This window comes from Muscardinus avellanarius (genome assembly GCF_963383645.1).
Source record: "Muscardinus avellanarius genome assembly, chromosome: 3".
NCBI lineage: Eukaryota > Metazoa > Chordata > Mammalia > Rodentia > Gliridae > Muscardinus > Muscardinus avellanarius.
In genome coordinates this window covers 84,472,680-84,494,141 of record NC_137788.1, presented here as the reverse complement: position 1 = coordinate 84,494,141, position 21,462 = coordinate 84,472,680, and the positions used below count along the sequence as shown (strand labels likewise).

Sequence of the window (21,462 nt, the reverse complement as noted above, 5' to 3'; positions counted from 1 at the left end):
TTGAGGATTTAAGATTATTTTCCAAGCAAACATTCTCCTGATTTTACAGAGAAAAAACTCAAAGTGCACAGAATATAGAAGTCTATTCAAAAGAGGATAGTAATTATTATTAGTTTTTCGTACTAGGGGTCAAACCTAGGGCCTCACACTTGCTAAGTAAGAGCTCTACTACCAAGCTACATCCCACCTCTTTAAAAATGTTTCATTCTGAGATTGGGTCTTGCTAAGTTGCAAAGAGGCTGGTCTTGAAATTGCAATCCTCCTGCCTCAGCCTACTGAGTAGCTGGGATTATAGGTATGCACCACCTTACCTGGTGAGATCAGTAATTTTTTTAAGTCTGAAGTCAATAAGAATGGATATTGACAGATTCTTCCTTCTAGATATTTTTTCAATCCTAAGTAATATAATAATTTGGTGCCATTCTAAATTTTCTAGCCCACAGCAAAAGAACCTGGAAATGTGTCATTTAAGGCGTAACATTTTATGGTGTGTGGTGATGCCCACCTGTAATCCCAGTACTTGGGGAGGCTGAGACAGGAGGATTGCAGTTCAAGGCTAGTCTCAGCAACTTGGTGAGACCAACAGCAATTCAGTGAGACCCTGTTTCAAACTAAAAACCAGAATGGGCTGGGGGTATATTTCAGAGGTAGAATGCTCTTAGGTTCAATTTCTGGAATCCCATTCCCCTGAAGAACTCTAATATATATATGTATTTGTAACCACCAAATGAGCATCTGGCTTAATTTCCATCTTAGGCTTTTACTCTGATCAATCCCCTTCAAAGAGGTCAAAATTTGTAAACATAAAAAAAATTCATCAACACATTTGAGAAACACAACATAAAGCACACAGAAGATGCAAAGGAAGAAAAGGCTGGGCTCACCTGTTGAAATAGCAAGTAACCACGGCCCCTGCTATAGTCATTTGCTGGCACGCGAGGATGAATTCGCTGGTCCAGATGAGGCCAATCACGTGGTACCACCACATATAGCGGATGCCCGAAATAGGCTTATATTCCACTTGGCCGCCTTCCGTCACCTGGGGAGTGCCTAGAGTTGGAAACACAAACATGCTTTACTGTTTTTTTAAGCACAGGAGATGGCTCAATTAGCCATGCGTCTGCATACTTTGTCTTTGGAAACACACCAAACACAGAGGCCAAAGTAAAGTTTGAAGCACCCAACATAATTTAAAATCGCCACAGCAAAAGCTGAAAATATGGAACATATCTCAATAATACCAACAATGATAATGACAGTGGCTGATAAGTAGGTAATTTGCAAGAAACCTGACATATACTCTACAACACCCTCCACTTTGAAGATGTGGAAAGTGAGGTTCAGAGGAATCCCGTAACTTCAGCAATGCCCTCCTGATCTCGGTTAGTGGATGGCATTGGGCTCTAACACCATGTTTTCCCACTTCATGATGCAAACCACAGCTATGCTGAGGAGACCACACACAGCCACAAGAACCATGTTGCAGAACTCCACCATGAATTAGATTTCATAAGAAAGATGAGAGCCAGATATGGTGGCGCACGCTTGTCAGCCCAGCATTCAGGAGGCTGAGACCGGAGGATCGGGGTTTGCAGACAGCCTCAGCTACTTAGTAAGGCCCTCTGCAACTTAGGGAGACTCTGTTTCAAAGTAAAGAATAGCCGGGCATGGTGGTGCACGCTTGTAATCCCAGCATTCGGGAGGCTGAGACTGGAGGATCGGGGTTCGCAGACAGCCTCAGCTACTTAGTGAGGCCCTCTGCAATTAGTGAGACCCGGTTTCAAAATAAAGAATAAAAAATAGGGCAGGGGCTATAGCTTGGAGGTCGAATGCACCTGGATTTCATCCCCAGACCTGCAAAAACAAACAAATCAAAGTAAAGAATAAAAATAGGACGGGGGTGTAGCTTATGCCTCTGAGTTCCATCCCCAGACCCACCAAAAAAAAAAAAAAGAAAAAAAAGAAAAAAAGAAAGAAAGAAAGAAAGAAAGAAAGAAAGAAAGAAAGAAAGAGAAAGATGAGGATCTTCATTTTCTGAAAGGGACTCAGTCTGGATTTTAAGAGCAAACTCTGCTAACACATTTAAATGCCTGACTTCCTAGGTTCAGATCTCAACTCTACCCCTTTCTAACTTCTTGGAGGTTTAGTAGTACCCTTGGCTGAAATACTCATTTCCTGTGGTAGTTTGAACATAAAGAGAGCTTACCTGGATAGTGTGTGGTGTAAGGCCTGACTTATAGAAATATCACTCCCTAAGTGATTAGAATAATAATAATTATTATTCTATTTCAAGAGCACAAGATGGCATTAAATGGAGGCCAACAGAGAGCGCTGGGGATGTTCTGCCATTCACATGTCTATATGCTGATTTGATTTCCCTCATGTAGAAGCCCTTGTGTGGTGTGGACATGCACATCTGTAATCCCAGTTACTCAGGAGGCTGAGGCAGGAGGACCACAAGTTCGAGGCCTCGGTAACTTAGCAAGACCCTGTCTTTAAACAAAAAGTGAAAAGGGCTAGGGGTATAGTTCAGTGGCAAAGTCTTCCTGGGTTCAAGCCCCTAGTATGGAGGAGGAGGAGAGGAGAGAGGAGAAGCAGGAGACTAGTAACCCTGGGTTAGTGCCACACTGACACTGGTAGATGCAAACCCCAGCTTTATGGTTGACTTGGTTTCTAGACATCCTCCTACTTTGCATTTCAAATAAACTACTGTAAGGAAGAGGATGGGTACTTTAGTCTTTCCTGAAACCTCCAAGTTGAACATATTTAAAGATGCTTTTATATTTCCTGCCATAGCTGTAAGCTGACTCTGGGTTTACAATTCATGTGCCTTTAGACATTCACAATAGTTTCAATGCACAAAGGAAAGGGAGGAGGACATCATGCTGTACAGCAAAACTGAATCCACAGGCTGAGGCTGGCCTTCACTCCTGCTCGGCACCTGCTGAACGAGAGCCACCATGTGTAAGAACCGGCGGAGCAGCTTCATTTATACAGAGAAGCTGACATTTTAAGGCACGCTGGGCTCACTGGCTTGGAGGCAATCTCTGTTCCAGGTAAGGGAAAGATAAATGCCTGAACTTCCCCCAGACAGGCAGGTTTCAAAAAAGCATTCCCAATTCCAAAGGAGGAGGCCTCTCACAACTGGGATACAGGTGTCAGTAGATGAGACACAGGGAGTATTGAGGACCCCTCCCCCGACCTTCTGAAGTGCTGGAGCCCGGGAACCAGAGCACGGCTTCCAGGTACAGACTACGGATTTGCAAGAACAGGTTCTAACATCACCCCATAGTTCACAGGTGGAGGAAGTGTCCACTGCACTGAGGGGTCATTTCCTCAGAGGGACAGGAGGTCAGTATGTAGGCTCTGGATGCTAAGTGGGGACGTGTCTCCTCTCAGCTGCCCTGTCCACACACATTCTAACTCAGCACAGTGGTGGCCACAGCGAGAGGAACAGATAAAGTGACCAGTCAAGACCCACTTTGCCCTCAAAACCGTTGACATGCGGCAAAGAAGGTGAACCCAGATTCCCAGAGTTACTTTTCACTGCTTGCTGTTTTTTTTTTTTTTTTTTTCATTCTGGGGATGGAAACTCTGGGGCATTTACCTCTGAGGTACACACCCAACCCTATTTTTATTATTTTTTTTTCTTTTTGCTGCACTAGAATGGAACCCAGGGGCATTCGACCCCCAAACTATACCCCCAGCCCTATTTTTTTTTAATTTTTTATTTTGAAACAGGGTCTCACTAAGTTGCAGAGTCTCACTAAGTAGCTAAGACTGTCTGCAAACCACGATCCTCCGGTCTCAGCCTCCTAAATGCTGGGATTACAAGCGTGCATCACCACGCCCGGCTTATTCTTTATTTTGAAACAGGGTCTTACTGAGTTGCAAAGGGCCCCACTAAGTAGCTGAGGCTGGCTGAAAACCACGATCCTTCTGTCTCAGCCTCCTGAATGCTGAGTTTCTAAGAGTGCGCCACCACACCGGCTCTTGCCTGTGTTTTCCAACAGCTTTATGGAAGCCATCTTCCACTTGTTTCCCCGAGTCAGTTTATGGCCTGTCGATGGACTTTCATTTAGGGTGGGATTATTCAACCTCTCAATACTCCAACTAACATTTAGTTGTTAGTTCTTCTCTGTTGGGGGTGGAAGCTGCCCTGCGTGTTATAGGATGTTTCTCAGCATGTCATGTCTCTGAGCACCAGTTGCGACCACCTCGAGTGCCTCCAAATATTGCCAGATGCCATCTGAGGGGAAATCACTGACTGAGAACCGCTGCTTGTTAGAACAATTAGGTGCTGTGGCTCCAGGGAAAGAAAAGACTGGGGACAGAAGGAACGCAGCCTGAGCCTGTTACCCAGCTGTGGGTGGGGCAGGTGCGCCTACGTGCACACGACTGCCCTCTCCTGGATGGCTGTGTCAGTGCAGGCTGCTCTGTGACTATCTGGACTGCGAGCTCCAGCTATGGCTAAGAGTAGCCAGCAAGTGCTAGTGAGAACCAGAGTATGGATAGATCTCAAGGGACGACAAGCCTCAGGGGATGGTAGTGGAAAGAGCCCCGAAATTGGAGAAGCCTTGGCTTCAGGGTCAGCTTTGATATGTGTGCCAAGTAATCTGGGCCATAGGCCCCATGACAAAGGTCAAGAAGGGGGACGAGACAAATGGCGGGGGAGTGGTTATGGGCTTGGGCTTGAGACCCATGAAAACTGGGAGTCACATCTTTGCACTGTCTGCTGATGGCTGGCCAACCTCAGGCAAATTGTGGAGCCTCCTAAAAAATCTATTACCCCTGGTCATCCTCGGATAGGAGTACGTACTTCTCACTGTCTCATTGTTCTATCCCGGATCATCATGGCTCTAAATGCCATACATGTAGCCACTGTGAGGATAATAAACGGCTAAGGAGCTAGAATAGTGAGTGGAGAATGGGATAGCTATTAATGAACCAGTTCTGAAATCAACAAAGACTTTTTTTTTTTATTTTGAGGTACTGGGGATTGAACATAAGGGCTTTTTACCTCTGAGCCTTACCTCTAAGCCTATTTTATTCTTTATTTTGAAACAGGGTCTCACTAAGTTGCAGAGGACCTCACATGTTGCTGAGGCTGCCCATGAACCTGTGATTCTCCGGTCTCAGCCTCCCAAGTACTGGGATTACAAGTGTGCACCACCATGGCTGGCTAACAAATACTTATGGAACATCTGCATGCTGGCATAATGTTAGCCATTAACTGTCAGGGGGAAAATGGGAGAGAAAAAAATATCAGGAAGAAGGAAGATACCACCCGAGTGACTACTCAGGCAGGACTCACTTGTTACTACGCTGGTCTATTCATTTTCTAACCTCTTTGGACTGTGGTATTGTGATTTCTCCTTTAACCTCTGAGTTTCTTTTTCACCCTCATTCTCAGTCCTACTCCTCATTGCTTGGAGAAAAATGAAGCAATCAGGATTTCTGTTAGTGCCTGCACCCCACACCCACCTGCCATCAGCCTGTGTCCATAGCTGACTCTTCCCTTAGTGTGATAAACTGTCCATGATCCCAAGGCCAACCCCTCTGCTGGATCCCACCCTTTTCCCCTACTTGAAGATCTGCCTTCAGCAAACCCCCCCCCCCCATCAATATATTCCCTTCTCTTGAATCATTTGCAACTGTTTTCATCTTTCTAAAAATAAAAACTGCTCTGGATTCTTTTCTCCTCCAGCTTCCTCCCCATTTCTCTGTCCTCTTTACAGCCAAATTCCTCAAAATTGTCTACACTTGGTCTTTTTTTTTTCTTTTTTCTTTTTGGTGGTACTGGGGTTCCTGGAAGCCCTTCTACCTCTGGGCTACACTCCCAGACCTATTTTTACATTTTTATTTGGAAACAGGGTCTCCTAAGCCAGCGCGCGCGGCTGGCTTCGAACCTGCGCTCTCTGCCTCCCAAGTGCGGGGATTACAAGCGTGCGCCACCACACCCAGCCGACACTTGGTCTTTTTAATTCCTTTCCTCCCACCTTCTCTTTTTTTTTTTCTTTCTTCCTTTGGTGGTACTGGGGTTCCTGGAAACCCTTCTACGTCTGGGCTACACTCCCAGACCTATTTTTATACTTCTTTATTTGGAAACAGGGTCTCTTAAGCCAGCGCGGCTGGCTTAGAACCTGCGGATCCTCCTGTCTCCGCCTCCCAAGCGCGGGATCACAAGCCTGCGTCACCACGCCTGGCTCCTCCCACCTTCTCTTAACCCACTCCAATTATGACCTCTCCCCTCTTGTCTGAAATGGTGCTGTCTCCCCTCCAGGCTACTAAATTCAGTGATAAGCCCTTAGTTTTCCCTGTTCTTAGCAGCAGCACTTGAGACCGTGGGCTGCTCCTATCCTGGGACACCCTTCACACAATTCAAGGACACCGGGCTCTTTGGCTTCCTACCCACTGGTCACTTCCTTTCAGTCTCCATTGCTGTCCTTTTTCATCACCAGCAAACTCTATTTGATACTAGGAATTGTGCTTTCCAATGAGCTACATCCCCAGCTCTTTAAAAAGCACTTTATTTTGAGACAGGGTATCACTACGTTGCCCAAGCTGGTTTTGGACTTGTACTTCTCCCGCCTCAGCCTTCCTAGGAACTGGGATTACAGGATGTGCACCACTGTGCCTGGCTCTTCCAGGGCATCTCAACACTGAAGTGCTTCAAAGTCCTTGGGGTTCTTCCCTTCTCTGTCTATACTCATTCTAATCCCATGGTTTTAGATATGACTCCTATGTCATATCTACATCCCCAAAAGTAAATATATCCAGGACCTCCACTTGAGCTTCAGACTCATACAGATACTGTCTACTGGATACCTCCATCTGCTTGCCTAAAAGCTCTATCTCAGGACAACTAAAAATTAATTTCGAGTCTATTCCTAAAATAAATGCTCCATTTAGCTTTTATTTTAATTTTTTTGGTAATGGGGATGAACCCAAGAGCATTTAACTCCTGAACTACACCTCAGTCTTTTGTATTTTTGAAACAGGATCTCTCTAAGTTGCTGGAAGTCTTGCTAAGTTGCCGAGGCTGGCCTTGAACCCGTGCTCCTCCCATCTCAGCCTCCCAAGTACTGGGATTACAGGTGTATGCCATCAGGCCTGGATTCCATTACCAGATTTAAAATCGAACTCTTTGTTGTTGTTGTTGTTGTTGTTGTTGTTCCATTTCCATTTATTTCTTTTTTTTTCAAAATTACTTTTCTTCCCCCTCCCTCCTTCTTATGTTTGGCTTAGTGAATGACTTTGATATTTTTGTGATTGTATATCATGTACATTAGGGAATTTCTCTCTTCTTCCCTCCCATCCCCCTCAGTTAAGTCACTGTATTTGCTCATCTATGATTTCTCCTTCCACATCCAGAGTTACTCCTATGACCCTTTTTCTCCATTGCTTCTGTATATTAGAGAGAGCATCTGATTTTTTACTTTTTTTGACTGACTAATCTCACTTAGCATAATGTTCTCTAGTTCAATCCATTTCCTTGCAAATAACATAATTTTGTTCTTCTTTATGGCTGAGTAAAAATTCCATTGTGTACATATTCTATAGTTTTATAGTTCATTCATCTGTTGAGGACATCTTGGCTGGTTCCATAGTTAGGCAATTGACAACTGTGGAGCTATGATCATAGGTATTCATGCATGAGTTTGGTAGTTTAGTTTCCATTCTTTTGGGTAGATATCCAGCAGTGGTATTGCTGGATCATTTGGTAGGTTCATTCTCGTTCCTTTGAAGATCCTCCATATTGTTTTCCAAAGTGGTTGCACTAATTTGCAATCCCACCAACAATGTTTTAGAGTTCCCACTTCTCTACATCCTTGCCAGCATTTGTTGTTGTTTGTGTTTTTGAATGATTGCCATTCTAGTTGGAGTTAGGTGAAATCTCAGGGTAGTTTTGATTTGCATCTCTCTGATTGCTAGTGATGTTGAGCATTTTTTCATAGATTTATTGGGCATTTGAATTTCTTCTTTTGTGAAGTGTCTATTTAGTTCCCTTGCCCATTATTTGATTGGGTTATTTGTTTCCTTAGTGCTGAGTTTCTTGAGTTCTCTCTATATTCTAAATATTAGTCATTTATTGGAGGAATAGTTGGCAAACTGTTATCCTATCCTGTTGGCTTTCTGTTTCCTTTGCTATAAAGCTCTTCAATTTAATGAAATCCCACATATTAATCTTCCTTTTAATTTGTTGTGCCTTTGGGGTCTAGTTGAGAAAGTTTTTACCTGTGCCTATGTGTTGAAATGTTGGACTTATGCCCTTTTCAAGGAGCTGCAAGATCTTTGGTCTGATTTTCAAATCGTTGCTATATCTTGAATTGACTCTTAATTTGTATGGTGGCCCCGATGGGACATTCAAGCACAGAAACTTGTATGGTGATTCTGAGAGGAAGGTACTTGCAGGGTTTCAATTCTCAGCCTGGGTGACTTTAAACTTGTCCTTACCAAGACAAATCCTGTGCCACCTGACAGGAACCCTGCTCTTCCTAGGGGGCTTCAGTGCCCTCACTTAGGTGGTTAGGCGGTGCCTAATCATCACTCTTCTCCAGACCGGGCTGCCCCGCCACAGGGCCGAGCACCAAAGTGGCGCCCCCTCCTTGCCACGGCCCCACAGAACGCCGAGCCGGCAGCTGGGCAGGCGGCGGCGCGAACACCCTGGCGAGGCCTCTCAAATTGAACTCTTGCCCTCAAGGGCACGTTCTGTTCATTTACTCTGATTTATTTCCCCATAACACCTATCAACTTTTAAAGCTCTATGACATTTACCTAGTTATTTTACTTACGCCCATCTACCTCAACGAAGAAGAGAAACTGTATCTCCAGTATCATTAACAGAGCCTGACATACAGTAAATGCCCAGAAAGCACTTGTTGAATGAATGGATGTTTCTGGAGACAACTTTCTAGAGATCTCTCTACAGTGCATTGGAATAATCTAGAGTATGGATTCCCAAACTTATTGGCTTATTGCCCCCTTTTCAGACAAAAAGTCTTCAACTGATTCCTTATTTTTATTTAACAGCCCCTAATTGCACCTGAAGCCACTACCGCCCCTGGATTGGCCCCAGCATCCAGGAGGCAGGCGATACCGCGGCTGTGGGAATCTATGAGAGGATCTTCACCACGTAGCTAGCAGGTAAGTCTGGCCTTCTCAGTAAGCTTTAAAGTATTTCAAGAGACTAAGCTAATACAATGATGCTTAAAAATGGCAGATTAAGGAAGACAGACCAGCTGGTTGGGACAATTTCCAAAGGGAGCAGACCCTGACTGAAAGGGCTCTACTTTCCTGCTGGCCACCAGCCTGTCTGTTTCTCCACTGGCATCTGCCTCCACTCTGGTGGAGTGAGGGCAAAAGGAGAGGGTAATCTCCTTGACAGGATGCCTACAGCACATCGAGTTTCACCCGCACGTACACATTTATTTCATCATGGTATGATTTCACTAACTGCTTCAGGAGACATTGCACCTCTCCAGGTGTGGCATGCAAGGCCAAGAGACACAGAAAGGAGAAGACACGCCCGGCCCTTGGGTATCTTTACTCTGGAGGCGGACAAGCATCATATCTTGCTTCATTGTTCTTCACAGCAGTTCTCACCATGGGGCACAGGATATATTGATGTATCAACTGTCTCTTGCCACCCACTAGAGTGTAAGCACCTGCATATCAGGGCCTTTGTCTGGCTCACTGCCATTACCCCCAGAACCCAGATTACACAGTAGCCACACAATAGCTGTGTGCAACTATTGCAGCACCGAACACATAATAGACATGCAATGAATTTTTGTTGAAAAATAACGACTATTAAAAAAAAGGGAAGAGGGCACATCTAAGTGTGCCTGTGCAATTTGTAAGAGATTTTTCCAAGAAATATAATACTGGAAATGAATCTTGGAGAATGCCTAGTTTCTGAAGCAGTCTGGGGTGGGAAGCTGAGCTGAAGCCGCAGGGAAGGGACTGCAGAGAAGGTGGCCCAGGGGCAGGGCACGGAGCCGCGTGGAGGCTGCGTCCTCTGCACCTGCTGCAGGGCCCTGCGCTTCTGAAAGGCGGGGTGGTTTCCATTCTCTCCTGAGTGGTCCCCCTTCCACTTCGCTCCTCGTTCAGGGCTGGGCCAGTGTGCTCTTGTGAAAAAGCTTCATTGTCCTTTAGATCTCTGGTATTTTTCCAAAAATGGTAATTTTCTTTTAGGCCGTGACCTCACGTACCTCAGGTAGAGCAGACAATCAGCTACAAAGTGGAGGGTAGTATTAGATATTCCTTAATTGATGTTAATTTCTAATAAAAAGAATGCATAGGGTTCCTCATCTGCAAAGCAAAGCTCTCATCAGCCTGAAAGTGTCTGGGAGACAGCCTCCTGAGAGTCATATTATTTTTCCATTGTAGCTCACCATTTCTTCCAAGTGCATGTGAACCATCTCCTGAAGACCAGAAAGTGCTGCTGCCACCCCACCCTGCCTGCAGCCGGGTTCCAGGCACTGGGTGAAATGGCAGAGAAACACAGAGACTGATATAACACACGAGGAAACCCAGAGCCATCTGATGCCAGGCTTTTTGATGGGAAACTTCTGTCGGAACCTGCGGCCTCCTTTCCAAGCTTGGCCTTCTGCCTGTTCCAGGCCTGTTGTGACATCCCTGTAACTACGCCTTCTAACTGCAGCGGGGACTTGAAGGGGACACACTTTCCCCACATGGGCCGTGCCCGTTTTACAGACCCCGTGGCTTCCAGACCACTTCAGTGGCTACTGGAGTCATTCAGACCACCTGGGAATCCCAATATTACTACACTTTTTTACACATTACAATATTACTACACTTTTTTTTTTACTTTTGTTGTGGGATTTTATAGTCACTATCACATTGCTGGTAGCAGATAAGTCCCAGTGGAGTAATGCATGTCATTGCTTGGGGTGGCCTGGATATGCTCGGCGGACCAAACCCCAGAACAAGCCAGAATTTGTAACCTATTTAACAGACTGGTTAACAGCCACTGGAGAAACTGTTGATCTGGGAAAACATGATCCATCTATCCACCTAAATTTGCTCTTTTCTCCTTCCTTCCTTCCTTCCTTCCTTCCTTCCTTCCTTCCTTCCATTAAAATATTAACCTATTCAACTATCCAAGCCAATTAAAAATTCACAACTATTTACCTAGCAAGAAACCCCAAACACTGACTGAAGGAGGGCTTGACCTCACTTTCACAAGCCCAAGAGGACGTTCATGAGACAGCCTGGCACTGTGCAGAGGCCGCTCACCCCTCCAGTCGCCGGGCGGGTGTCATTTCACAAGACGTAGAAACCAGTACACAGCCTCTCCCAGGCATAGCTGGGGCATCTTCCAAAGATCAAAGAGCAATGCGACTGCAGCCCTGCCCCGCCCCGGGGCCGGGTCACTCTGGCACTGGGAGAAAGGCCTTTGAGAACAAAGGGGACACTGAGCGAGGGCCAGAGCACAGGTGAGAGGCGAGGAGGGTCAGGTGGCGTGAGGGAGCGCGCCAATCGGGTCTCCATGCTGTGGGCCTCTGGGGGAACCGTCTGCTGCAGAGTCCAAGATACACTGCTCATGGACCCCTGCAGCGGGTCCTGAGCACGTAGTTTTCTTTCCTGACCTCCTTCTTCTCTCTCTCTTGCTCCTTCCTGACAGACAACTGTCACACCTCTGTCGGATCCTATGAGGTGGCTCCCTTCAGCCCTCCCTGCCTCCTGCTCCTGAGGCTGGCCACTGAGGTGCCCCAGTGCCCTGTAGGCCCTGGGCCCAATTGGGCCCAAGCAAGAGGCAGTTAAGGGGCAGCCTCCAGGCCGTTCTTCTCTGACTTCACCCCCAACTCTCAGGACAGGCCTCTTTTCTCATCCCTGGTGACTGGGTCCTCTCCAGGCCTTGTCTTGACCCTCCTCCCCACTCAATCCCCTTTGCCTCTTTCTGTATTTTCTGGTCTTCTGGCAATTTCGAGGCTAGCACCTGAGAAAACTTCCCTGACTTGAAAAGTGGGGGGCTCTGGGGTTCAGACAGCTCCCCACGTTTCTCCTATCCTGATGTTTATCCATCGCTATTGCAACACATCTAACTGTGGGCTCACCCTGCGGGGCTCTGAGCCCATGGGCAGGAAGACGTCCCAGCCTCGTTTCCACCTCTCCCTGATAACCTCCACCAGTGCCTGGTCCCCACAGGACTCATCTAATGGTTGTGAATTAAAGAATGAACAAGCCGGGCGGGGCGGCGCACGCTTGTAATCCCAGCATTTGGGAGGCTGAGACAGGAGGATCACGATTTGTGGACAGCCTCAGCTACTTAGTCAGGCCCGCTGCAACTTAGTGAAACCCTGTTTCAAAATTAAGAATAAAAAATAGAGCTGGAAGTGTAGGTCAGAGGCAGAATGCCCCTCGGTTCCATGCCCAGTACTGCAAAAATAAATAAAATAAAATAAAATAAAATAAAATGAACGAACAATTGCACCCTGCTCTGAAATGCCAGGGGTTGTGACTATTGAAACAGAGGTCCATTTACCCAGGTTCCAGGACATCAGGGGCTGGCTGGGCTGTTGGATGGCTGGTGGCCCTAGGTGCCTTTCAAGAGCTCACCCTGTCTCTGGTGAGGGACGGGGAGCAAGGACTCAGGTACCACAGTGCTCCCCCTGTGTTGGCCTCTCCCACTTCTGGCCATGCCTCACTTCCAGCCACTCTGCCTGCCAGCCTTTGCCCTGATAACACATTACTGGCACATCCTACATCACCAGACAGCTGCGGAGTTCCCAGCAGTGCTTATCCCTGAACAGATGAACCCAGAGGGGACAATCCTTACCACCTACCCTTGTATCCCAGACACCGAGGCAGCTCGTCCCCAAGTCATCGCTGGGGCTGCTCCTCTTGGACCTCATTACCAACTCAGGACGGGCCTCTTTTCTTGTCCCCTATGGCCAGGCCCTCTCTGTTCTTTACCAAATCCCCTTTTGCCTCTTTCTGTATTTTCTGGTCTGCCAATTGCCGGCTTAACCATTCGCAGAGTGGGTCAGCTCCCCTGTTCTGGGGGCAAGGTCACAGTGGGATTTGTGGGGAGCCATCCTGGAGCTCCGCAGCCAGAGAGCCTTTGTACCTCCCCGCGGTGTGACCTGCGGCAGCGACTCACTCGGGAGCCTCAGTCGGCTGGCCTGCAACTTGAGAAGAGCCCACAGGTTCCAGGAGGGCTGTGGTGCTCAGCGTGGAGAACACCTAGTGCAGAGCTTAGGATCCAGGGCGTTTCCAACAAAGGCTCACCTGCCATGACCAAGGCTCCTGCCCTCCCTTTTGACCAGGATGGGACCACTTCCAGCCAGGGAGCTGGACCGGCCAGTGTTCCCCTGGTGAAGACACCCAACTGTCCCCCACTGTCTGCTTCTTTTCTCCCTTGCCTTTTTTTTTTTTTTTTTTGCAGTGCTGGGGATTTCCTGGAAGGCAAGGGCTCTACCACCGAGCCACACCCCCAGCCCCGCTTCCCTCTTCTCTCTCTCCCTTTCCGGATTGAAATAGGGGGCATTCTACCTCTAAACTCACACATCCTCAGCCCTATTCTTATTTATGTATTTACTTTAGTTTGAAGCAGGTTCTCACTAAGTTGCTGACGGCCTCACTGCATTGCTGAGGCTGGTTTCAAACCTGTGATCCTCCCATCTCAGGCTCCTAAATACCAGGGTCATAGGTGTGTGCCACCGTGTGTGCCATCGCGTGTGCCACCATGCCTGGCTCCCTCTTTTTTTGGTACTAGAACTTCTCAGTTTTTAACTGTACATGGCTGAACAAAATGACACTACATTCCTGGCCGCCCCTGAAGATGGTGTTAGCGTGTTTCTAGATTGGCCAGTGCAAGTGTGCAGTGTTGGTGGAAATGTCACCTGCGACTTCCGCAGAGTACCCAGCAGAAGAGCCTACAGCATCTCTAAAGCCAGAAATGTGGGCTCCCCAGGGCTCCCGGGGAGTTGCTAACTATCTGAGGGCCCATTAACTCTGGAGGAGAGGGAAGACGTGCTAAGGACCGACTGCAGCGGGCGCTCTAACACAAAGCCTATCCACACAGCTCCTGTACAAATCCATGGATGGTGTCACTACAGGACAAAATCAAACGGACAAAACATGGAGGAACTGCATCAGTCTTGTTAACGCGACGTCTGCTGTGGCTCTTATCTGCCTGTTGACAGTCTCAGAAAGCAGCCTACAATTGTGCGCGCACATCGGCATGTGAATGTGCGTTGTCTCCAGGGCACAGGGAGTTGTTGGAGGAGACCTAGAAGGGTGTCAGGCAGCCTGCGCCCGGCCTGTGAGGGGCCGGGAGCCGGCGCAGGATGAGGATCACTGGGCTCATTGTGGACTTGTTTTCACAGCGAGGCGTTCTCCGTGAAGGGAAACGCATTCGGGCAGAAGCTACTTATCTGGTTTCAGAGCCTTTGAATAGCACAGCTCTACAATGTGCCAGCCCTGTTGTGAAACATTTAAAAGAAATGTGTACACACACGCACACACACACACACACACACACACACACACAATCATTAAATCAGAATCTCTGTGGGTAGGGCCCACATATCTGTATCATAAAGCACCAAAGCCAGTTCTGAAGAATAGTCCCGAGTGTTAGGATAGGACAGGAGAACAGGGGCTACAGGATTGTTTCCTCAAAACTAAAGCAGTGTGAACCCTTGTACGTACCTGTTTCAAACTTAGGCTGGCCCTGCTGGTCACAGCATACATTTTTTTTTCTTTTGGTGGTACTGGGGTTCCTGGAAGCCCTTCTACCTATGGGCTACACTCCCAGACCTATTTTATATTTTGAAACAGGATCTTGTAAGCCAGCGCGGCTGGCTTCGAACCTGCGTGATCCTCCTGTCTTCGCCTCCCAAGCGCGGGGATTACAAGCGTGCGCCACCACGCCTGGCTACATTTTTTAATTATTTTATTATTTTTTGGTGGTACTGGGGGTGGAACCCAGAGGCTTTCTACCTCCAGGTTATACTCCCAGCCCTATTTTATATTTTATTTGGAAACAGGGTCTCACTAAGTAGCTGAGGCTGGCTCTGAACCAGTGCGATCCTCCTGTCTCAGCCTCCCAAGCGCAGGGATTACAAGCGTGCGCCACCACGCCTGGCACTACATTTTTTAAAAAAATACTGGGATTAAACTCAAGGGTATGCTACCTCCCATCTACATTAATAGCTCTTTTTAAAAATTTTTTTATTGGTGCATTGTATTCATACATCTTAATGGAGTACAAGATGGTGGAGGCACACATGCACACATCACTCATTTAGCCCTTGCCCAATTCCCACTCTATCCCTTTCCCCTCCCTCCTTCTCATGTTTGGCTTAGTGATTGTCTGAAATGTTTGTGCATGTACACCACGTACATTAGGGAATTTCCCTCTATTTTTAATTTGATAAAGTGTCTCACTGAGTTGCTGAGGGTCTCCTTAAGTTGCTGAGACTAGCCTCGAATCTGTGATCCTCCTATTTTAGCCTCCCAAGTACAGGGATTATACCTGTATACCACCACACCCAGGTCCACTGCAAACCTTTAACTGAGTCTTTCCTGAGTTCTTTATCTCATACCGATTTGATAGGGGTTGGCAAATTTCCTTTACAAAATTTAAACCTGGAGTTATGTGATAATATTCTTTCTGTAAGCCTTTGTTCATATTGTCATTTTTCCTACAGCTTTTACTCCTGACTGAATTTACTCTCTTGTGAAATATAAACCCAGTTTCTTCATAGCCAATACTAAAGAGGGAAGAGAATTCCTGCCCCCACCCCCACGACAGAGTTACCACCTTGTCATTAGTACCTCCGCTTGCAAGAGAGGTCTGGTGCCCACAGAAGCAGGCCAAGGTTCCCAGGTGGGGAGGTCTCCTGTGTGACCCCAGGGGATGGCCCGCTCCCACTGTCGCTTACCGGCAGTCCCCAGGCTCAGCAGCACAGCCACCCAGAGGACCCAGAAGAAAATGAGGATGCCGAATGTCCACAGTGGCTGGAACAGCAGGAAGGGAGAGCCGCTGAGGACTTTACTTGTGACTTGGAAGAGCTCAACTGTCCATTTCATTCTCTTTCTGAGGACAAAAATCAAGACGAGCAGAATTGCCTGGTGAGAAAGGGGGTAAATTATTTTGAAAGAATGGAGAACTGGGTAGCGCTCAAAGCAAACCCCGCTATTTTACTGACATCTCAGCAAATAGCTCTTTTACAACAGCAACTCACCACTTCTAAGTGAACAGATAAATTCCCAAACATTAATCGAGGACCTACTATGTGCTGGCCCCCATATTAGATTATGTAGCTGTGACTGCAAAGGAGGCCTCGTCCCTTCCTAAAGGAGATGGCAGTCTGGTCGGAAAGCAGAAGAAAATGAGAATAAGGCCCTCTGGGGTCAAGAAACTGTATTCACACCCTACCCACCCAAGATGTTCAGAGAAGGGTAAAAACGGGCAGGGGAATGCGAGTTTGGAGGAAGGACGGCGCGGAGGTCTCCACGCTGCCGTCTATGTCTTCTCCTCGGAATCTCTGCTGTGATCTCGAAACCTGGTTCTCTTATCTCTCTCCAGCTGCCTTCTTTCTCATTGTCTTCACAGCCTGTCTATACTCACCACTCATGTTCACACCCCAAATCATTCTTTAGCACCCACGAACCTCTAGGTCCCTACACTCAGGTGACATACACAGGTGGCCCCCACCTTCCCAGAGCAGTGTGCCTAAGTGTCTGTGTAAGGCGGCTGCTGGGAGCTCAGGAGACGGGACACATCCATCCCCCAAGAGGTCCGGGCAGTGGAGAAGGGCTCCGAAGGCCTCGGTGGGCAGCATCACCCAGGGAGGGAGAAGGGACTCTGAAGTCAGGAAGGGCTGAGGGTGGAGGGAGGTGGCCCTCTGTCTTCTATTTCTTTTTTGTTATGGTTGTTTCACCCTTTCTTTAAGAAGCAGAGGAGAGAGGAGGGTCAGAGAAGGGAAGAGGGCTGCTCATCACTTCTCTTTTCCCTTGGAGAACAGCTCCTGGTTCCCCGGGGCTGGGGGTAGTGCTGGACCGGAGGGCAGGTCTTGTCTTTGTCTTCTGTCCCCTGTGCAAGGGTCTGTGGGAGCTGAGACTGAGCTGGCTAGATGGGGATCAAGCCAGGCCAGAAGTGGCTTCCCTGGGCTTGGCTGTCCTCTTGCTCCACAGATAACCTGGCTACCAGACTCAGTTCTCCAGCTGAGAGGACATTCCAAGTAGCAATTGGGGTGGCTCCCTGGTGGACACCAAGCTTCTGCAATGGCTATACCTCTTAGGAAGGAGGAAACAGCGCATCCCTGTGGACAACTGAGCAATAGCGCAGCCCTGTGGACAACTGTGCAATAGCGCACTCTTGTGGACACTGTGCAAAAGCGCACCCCTGTGGACAATTGTGCAATAGCGCACCCCTGTGGACAATTGTGCAATAGCACATCCTTGTAGACAATTGAGCAATAGCGCAGCCCTGTGCACAAGTGTGCAATAGCGCAGCCCTGTGGACAACTGTGCAATAGCACACCCCTGTGGACAACTGAGCAATAGCGCACTCACTTGATAAGCATACTCTACCTAAGTGGCCAAGTTATTTCTCCCAGGTCACAGTGGTCGGGCCTGGATTTGGGCACAGGCCTGAGGCCCCAGAGGCCAGGCCTTTTCCCCATCTGCCATGTGTGGCAGGCACAAACACGGTTGACAAAAGCCTCCCCTTATCCTAACCTCATGCTCGGGTAGGAGGACTCATCTCTGGCCCTGATATCTGTTGGGCACGAATAGTTCAGTGTATGAAGACAAAGGGGATCCTGTAGAAGAGCCGGATTTCTCCCAGCTCTGAACCCCATTTCTTCTCCTCCCCCATGCCCCATAGCTGCAGGCCAGGGCTGCAGGGAGCCCCTTCTTCATCAGCCTCCTCTGCAGTCCCTGTTTTGCTGTGAGGCTGGTCCTTGACCAAGGCAAGACAGGCGTTTTACTTGACTGCCACTTGCTGCCTGACAGATGGTGTGTGAAGAACACAAGTCTCACTGTGGAAAAGAGAAAAATGTGGAGACTGTACCAAATATGAGACCTGGAGGCCCTCAGTGCAGGAGAGGAGCTAGCAGCGAGGGAAGCTGCTTTTGTGGAAAGGTTCAGTGGGCTGTGGAAGCTGCCTCCTCCACAGAGCCCTAAGTGAGCGGCAGGCCCGCCTTCCACCTCAGGTCACCTGAGGCGTTGCCTCGGACTCCCCAGGGTCTAGTGATTCCAGCACTTCTAGTGCCGCCTGGGGCGTGGCCTGAAGGGTTTGGGGTTGCCAATCTCCTCCCCCAGCAGCCAGCATCTTCTGCCTTAATATTCCAAGTTCTCCTGTTTCCAGCTAGGGAGTTCACTAAGGAGGCAGCAAGTTCTCTGAAAACCAGAATAACTCAGCGTCTGGCAGGTGTGTGGACAAAGGGCCCTCTGTGCTCAGGGCAGTGGGCTGGCACACCCCGGGGAGAGCTCAGCACCTACTGGCTGGAAGGGGCGCCTTTCCTCACTGACAGGAAACAGGAACTGTTATAAACCTGTCCCCACCCCACCCTGCAGTGTCCACTTTAGAGCCCTTTGGGATGCAATGGTATAAACAGCAAGGACAGCAAATCCGCTCTGGGAGATGGCAGAAATGACTTGCAAAGAACTTATTTTGAGCCAGGCGCGGTGGTACATGTCTGTGATCTTTGGAGGCTGAGACAGAAGATTGCTGGTTTGAGGCCAGCCTCAGCAACTTAGCAAGACTGCCCACAAGTGAGTGAAAAAGACCTTGTCTCAAAAAGAAAAATGAAAAGGGCTACAGTGTAGTTCAGAATTAGAATGCCCCTGGGTTCAATCCATAGTACAGGAAGGAGGAGGAAGAGGAGGAGGAGGAAGAGGAGGAGGAGGAGGAGGAGGAAGAGGAGGAGGAGGAGGAGGAGGAGGAGGAGGAATTTTCCACTATTTTTGGAAAGTTTTGATTTATTTCTATGTAGGTACCTCAAATCCAAAAAAAGACTCTGAATCATGTAGGCGCATTCTGAGATGAAAGAATAAATGCTAGTTGTTTGGGGCTGGAATTCAATGATTCCTATTTCAGAGCATGGGCTGGCTATTCAATGCACTGCTTGAAGGATGTTTCTTACCGTGAAAACTGTAGATACAATCGCAAACCCCAGCACACATTTCATATTTTCCCTTTCGGTGTCCAATTCTGTGCTGAGGTCATTGGTATAGTCATAATACAGCCACCACAGGATGCCACAGATAACTAGAAAACAAACACCAGCGGGGCTCAGCTCACATGCTCTGAGACACCCACCCCCAAAATGTAGAGCACCACCCAGAAGTCTGGCTGCTGCTGGCTGACCAATGCAGGTGTCCAGCCCACAGTGTGGTCCGGGTGTGAGCAAGAAAGAAACGGCATCAACAGGATGGTGACAGGAATGATGAGCCCAAAGTCTAACGTTCACACAGGCCATGCTGGCGCCCTCTCCCCTGGAAGCCTGGACGGTGCTTCTCACCCACAAAGCCAGGCGACCTGGGAATCATGAAAACTGGAGGCTCATTCTGAGGCTACCTTGGCACTGTACGTGCTTTGCATTGAGGTCCAGAATGCCACCTCTGCAGTCACCCTAAGGGGGTCACAGCTGCCTGCCAGTTATAGATGGGGAAAACCTCCCACAGAGGGCACAGCCTGGCTGGGCAGAGCGAGTCGACAGAGGAATGGAACACCACAGTCATGTCAGCCACTAAAAATCAAAATTCCCACCATGTGTGGTGGTGTACCTGTAATCCCACTACTTAAAAGTCTGAGAGAGGAGGGTTGCAGGTTCAAGGCAAGCCTCAGCAACTTAGTGAGGCCCTGCTTCAAAACAAAAAATCAAAAGGGCTAAGGGTGTGTCTTGGAGGTAGAATGACCCTGGGTTCAATTCCTAGTACACACCTCCCACACACACAGTTAAAATTCCTACAGAGCATGGTGGTAAACACCTGTAATCCCAGTACCTGGGAGGCTGAGACAAGAGGGTTGCAGGTTCAAGGCCAGCCTCAGCAACTTGGGGATCTAGAAGTATAGCTTGGAGGTAGAATGCCCCTGGGTTTAATCTCCAGCACCAATAAATTACATTAAATTAAAATCCTCTATAGCACTTATACATGGCTGCTACCTTGAGCTCCTCATGCCTCTGCCCCTCAGTTTCCCTTTTCCAACAGCCCTGGGAAGATCCTCATGGTAATTCTGAGCCCAGGCAGGGCCTCCAGGAGCCTGTTGTGCAGACTGGTCGGAGCTTTGCATGACAACTGCCAGCACTCCCACGCCACAGTGAACCAATGAGCAGTGGGATTCTCTCTTAGTACTATGGATACCAGGGTCACTTTGTTGGCAGGCCCATTTCAGGGGCCATGTAGCACTGTACAAGAACAACAGCTTTGGCATCAGCTTTGGCATCTTCTGAGACACGAGCTACTCCTGCTGTCTCCTCCCCAGAGGCGGTCTCTCCTCATGTATAAAATGATGGGGCTGGATACTAAGAACACTCTCTGAATAGATACTCTCTAAGAGAGGATCTGAACCCCTAGATACTCTCTAAGAAGACATTTACTTTAAAATGCCAACATTTATTCTATATTTAGTGGAAAGGCTTTTTACTGACGGAAAGGAAATCAATTAAGGAGAAATACTTACACAGCAATCCCAAAATAACCAGTGAAATGAAGATGTGAACCAGAAGTGTGGAGATGAATCGGAAGGTGAGCATCATGGCCAAAGACAAGGCTGCAAAATCAAGCAAAGCTCATGATCCCGATGGGGGCAGGGAGGGTGGGCAGCGGTGGCCGGTCCACGATGACCTGGCCCTGCAGAGAAGAGCAGGCTCGGGTTTTTATACAATCTCCAGATGTCATAGGACACCTGCCAGACAGCAAATGAAAATAACAGGACAAACACAGGGAATCCTGAAGCATACACACGGTTACTGAGCCACAGCAAGCCAGCCCTGAAAGTGCTAGCATCCTTCTCAAATTAAAAAAAAAAAAAAAAGAGTAAAGTGGGGGCTGGGCGTGGTGGTGCACGCTTGTAATCCCAGCATTTGGGAGGCTGAGGATTGTGGTTCTTGGACAGCCTCAGCTACTTAGTGAGGCACTTTGCAACTCAGTGAGACTCTGTTTCAAAATAAAGACTAAAAGATAGGTCTGGAGATGTAGCTTAGAGAGACAATGCCCCAAGTTCCATCCCCAGTACTGAAAAAAAAAAAAAAAAAAAAGATAAAAAGATTGATGTGGAATTTGGGGCTGCACACCTATCGTCCCTGTACTTGGAAGGCTGAGACAGGGGGATCACAGGTTTGAGGCAAGCTTCAGTAACTTAGTGAGACCCTCAGAAATCGAGTGAGAACTTGTTTCAAAATAAAATAAGGCTGAGGATGTAGCTCAAAGTTACAACACCCCTGGGTTCAATCCTTAGTACCCCCTCTCACATAA

The 21,462-nt window shown here is 48.0% G+C and overlaps 1 protein-coding gene across 1 annotated transcript in view; it reads right to left on the bottom strand.

Moving 5' to 3' along the window:
• SLC44A3 (solute carrier family 44 member 3) overlaps positions 1-21,462 on the bottom strand; it is a gene marked incomplete at both ends in the record, with an annotated part of 91,868 nt that overhangs the window by 43,554 nt on the left and 26,852 nt on the right. The window contains 4 exons of the mRNA XM_080692291.1: positions 885-1,050; positions 15,918-16,104; positions 19,128-19,252; positions 20,669-20,758. Coding sequence (XP_080548417.1) covers positions 885-1,050; positions 15,918-16,104; positions 19,128-19,252; positions 20,669-20,758 — 568 coding nt within the window. The remainder of the gene's footprint in view (positions 1-884; positions 1,051-15,917; positions 16,105-19,127; positions 19,253-20,668; positions 20,759-21,462) is intronic.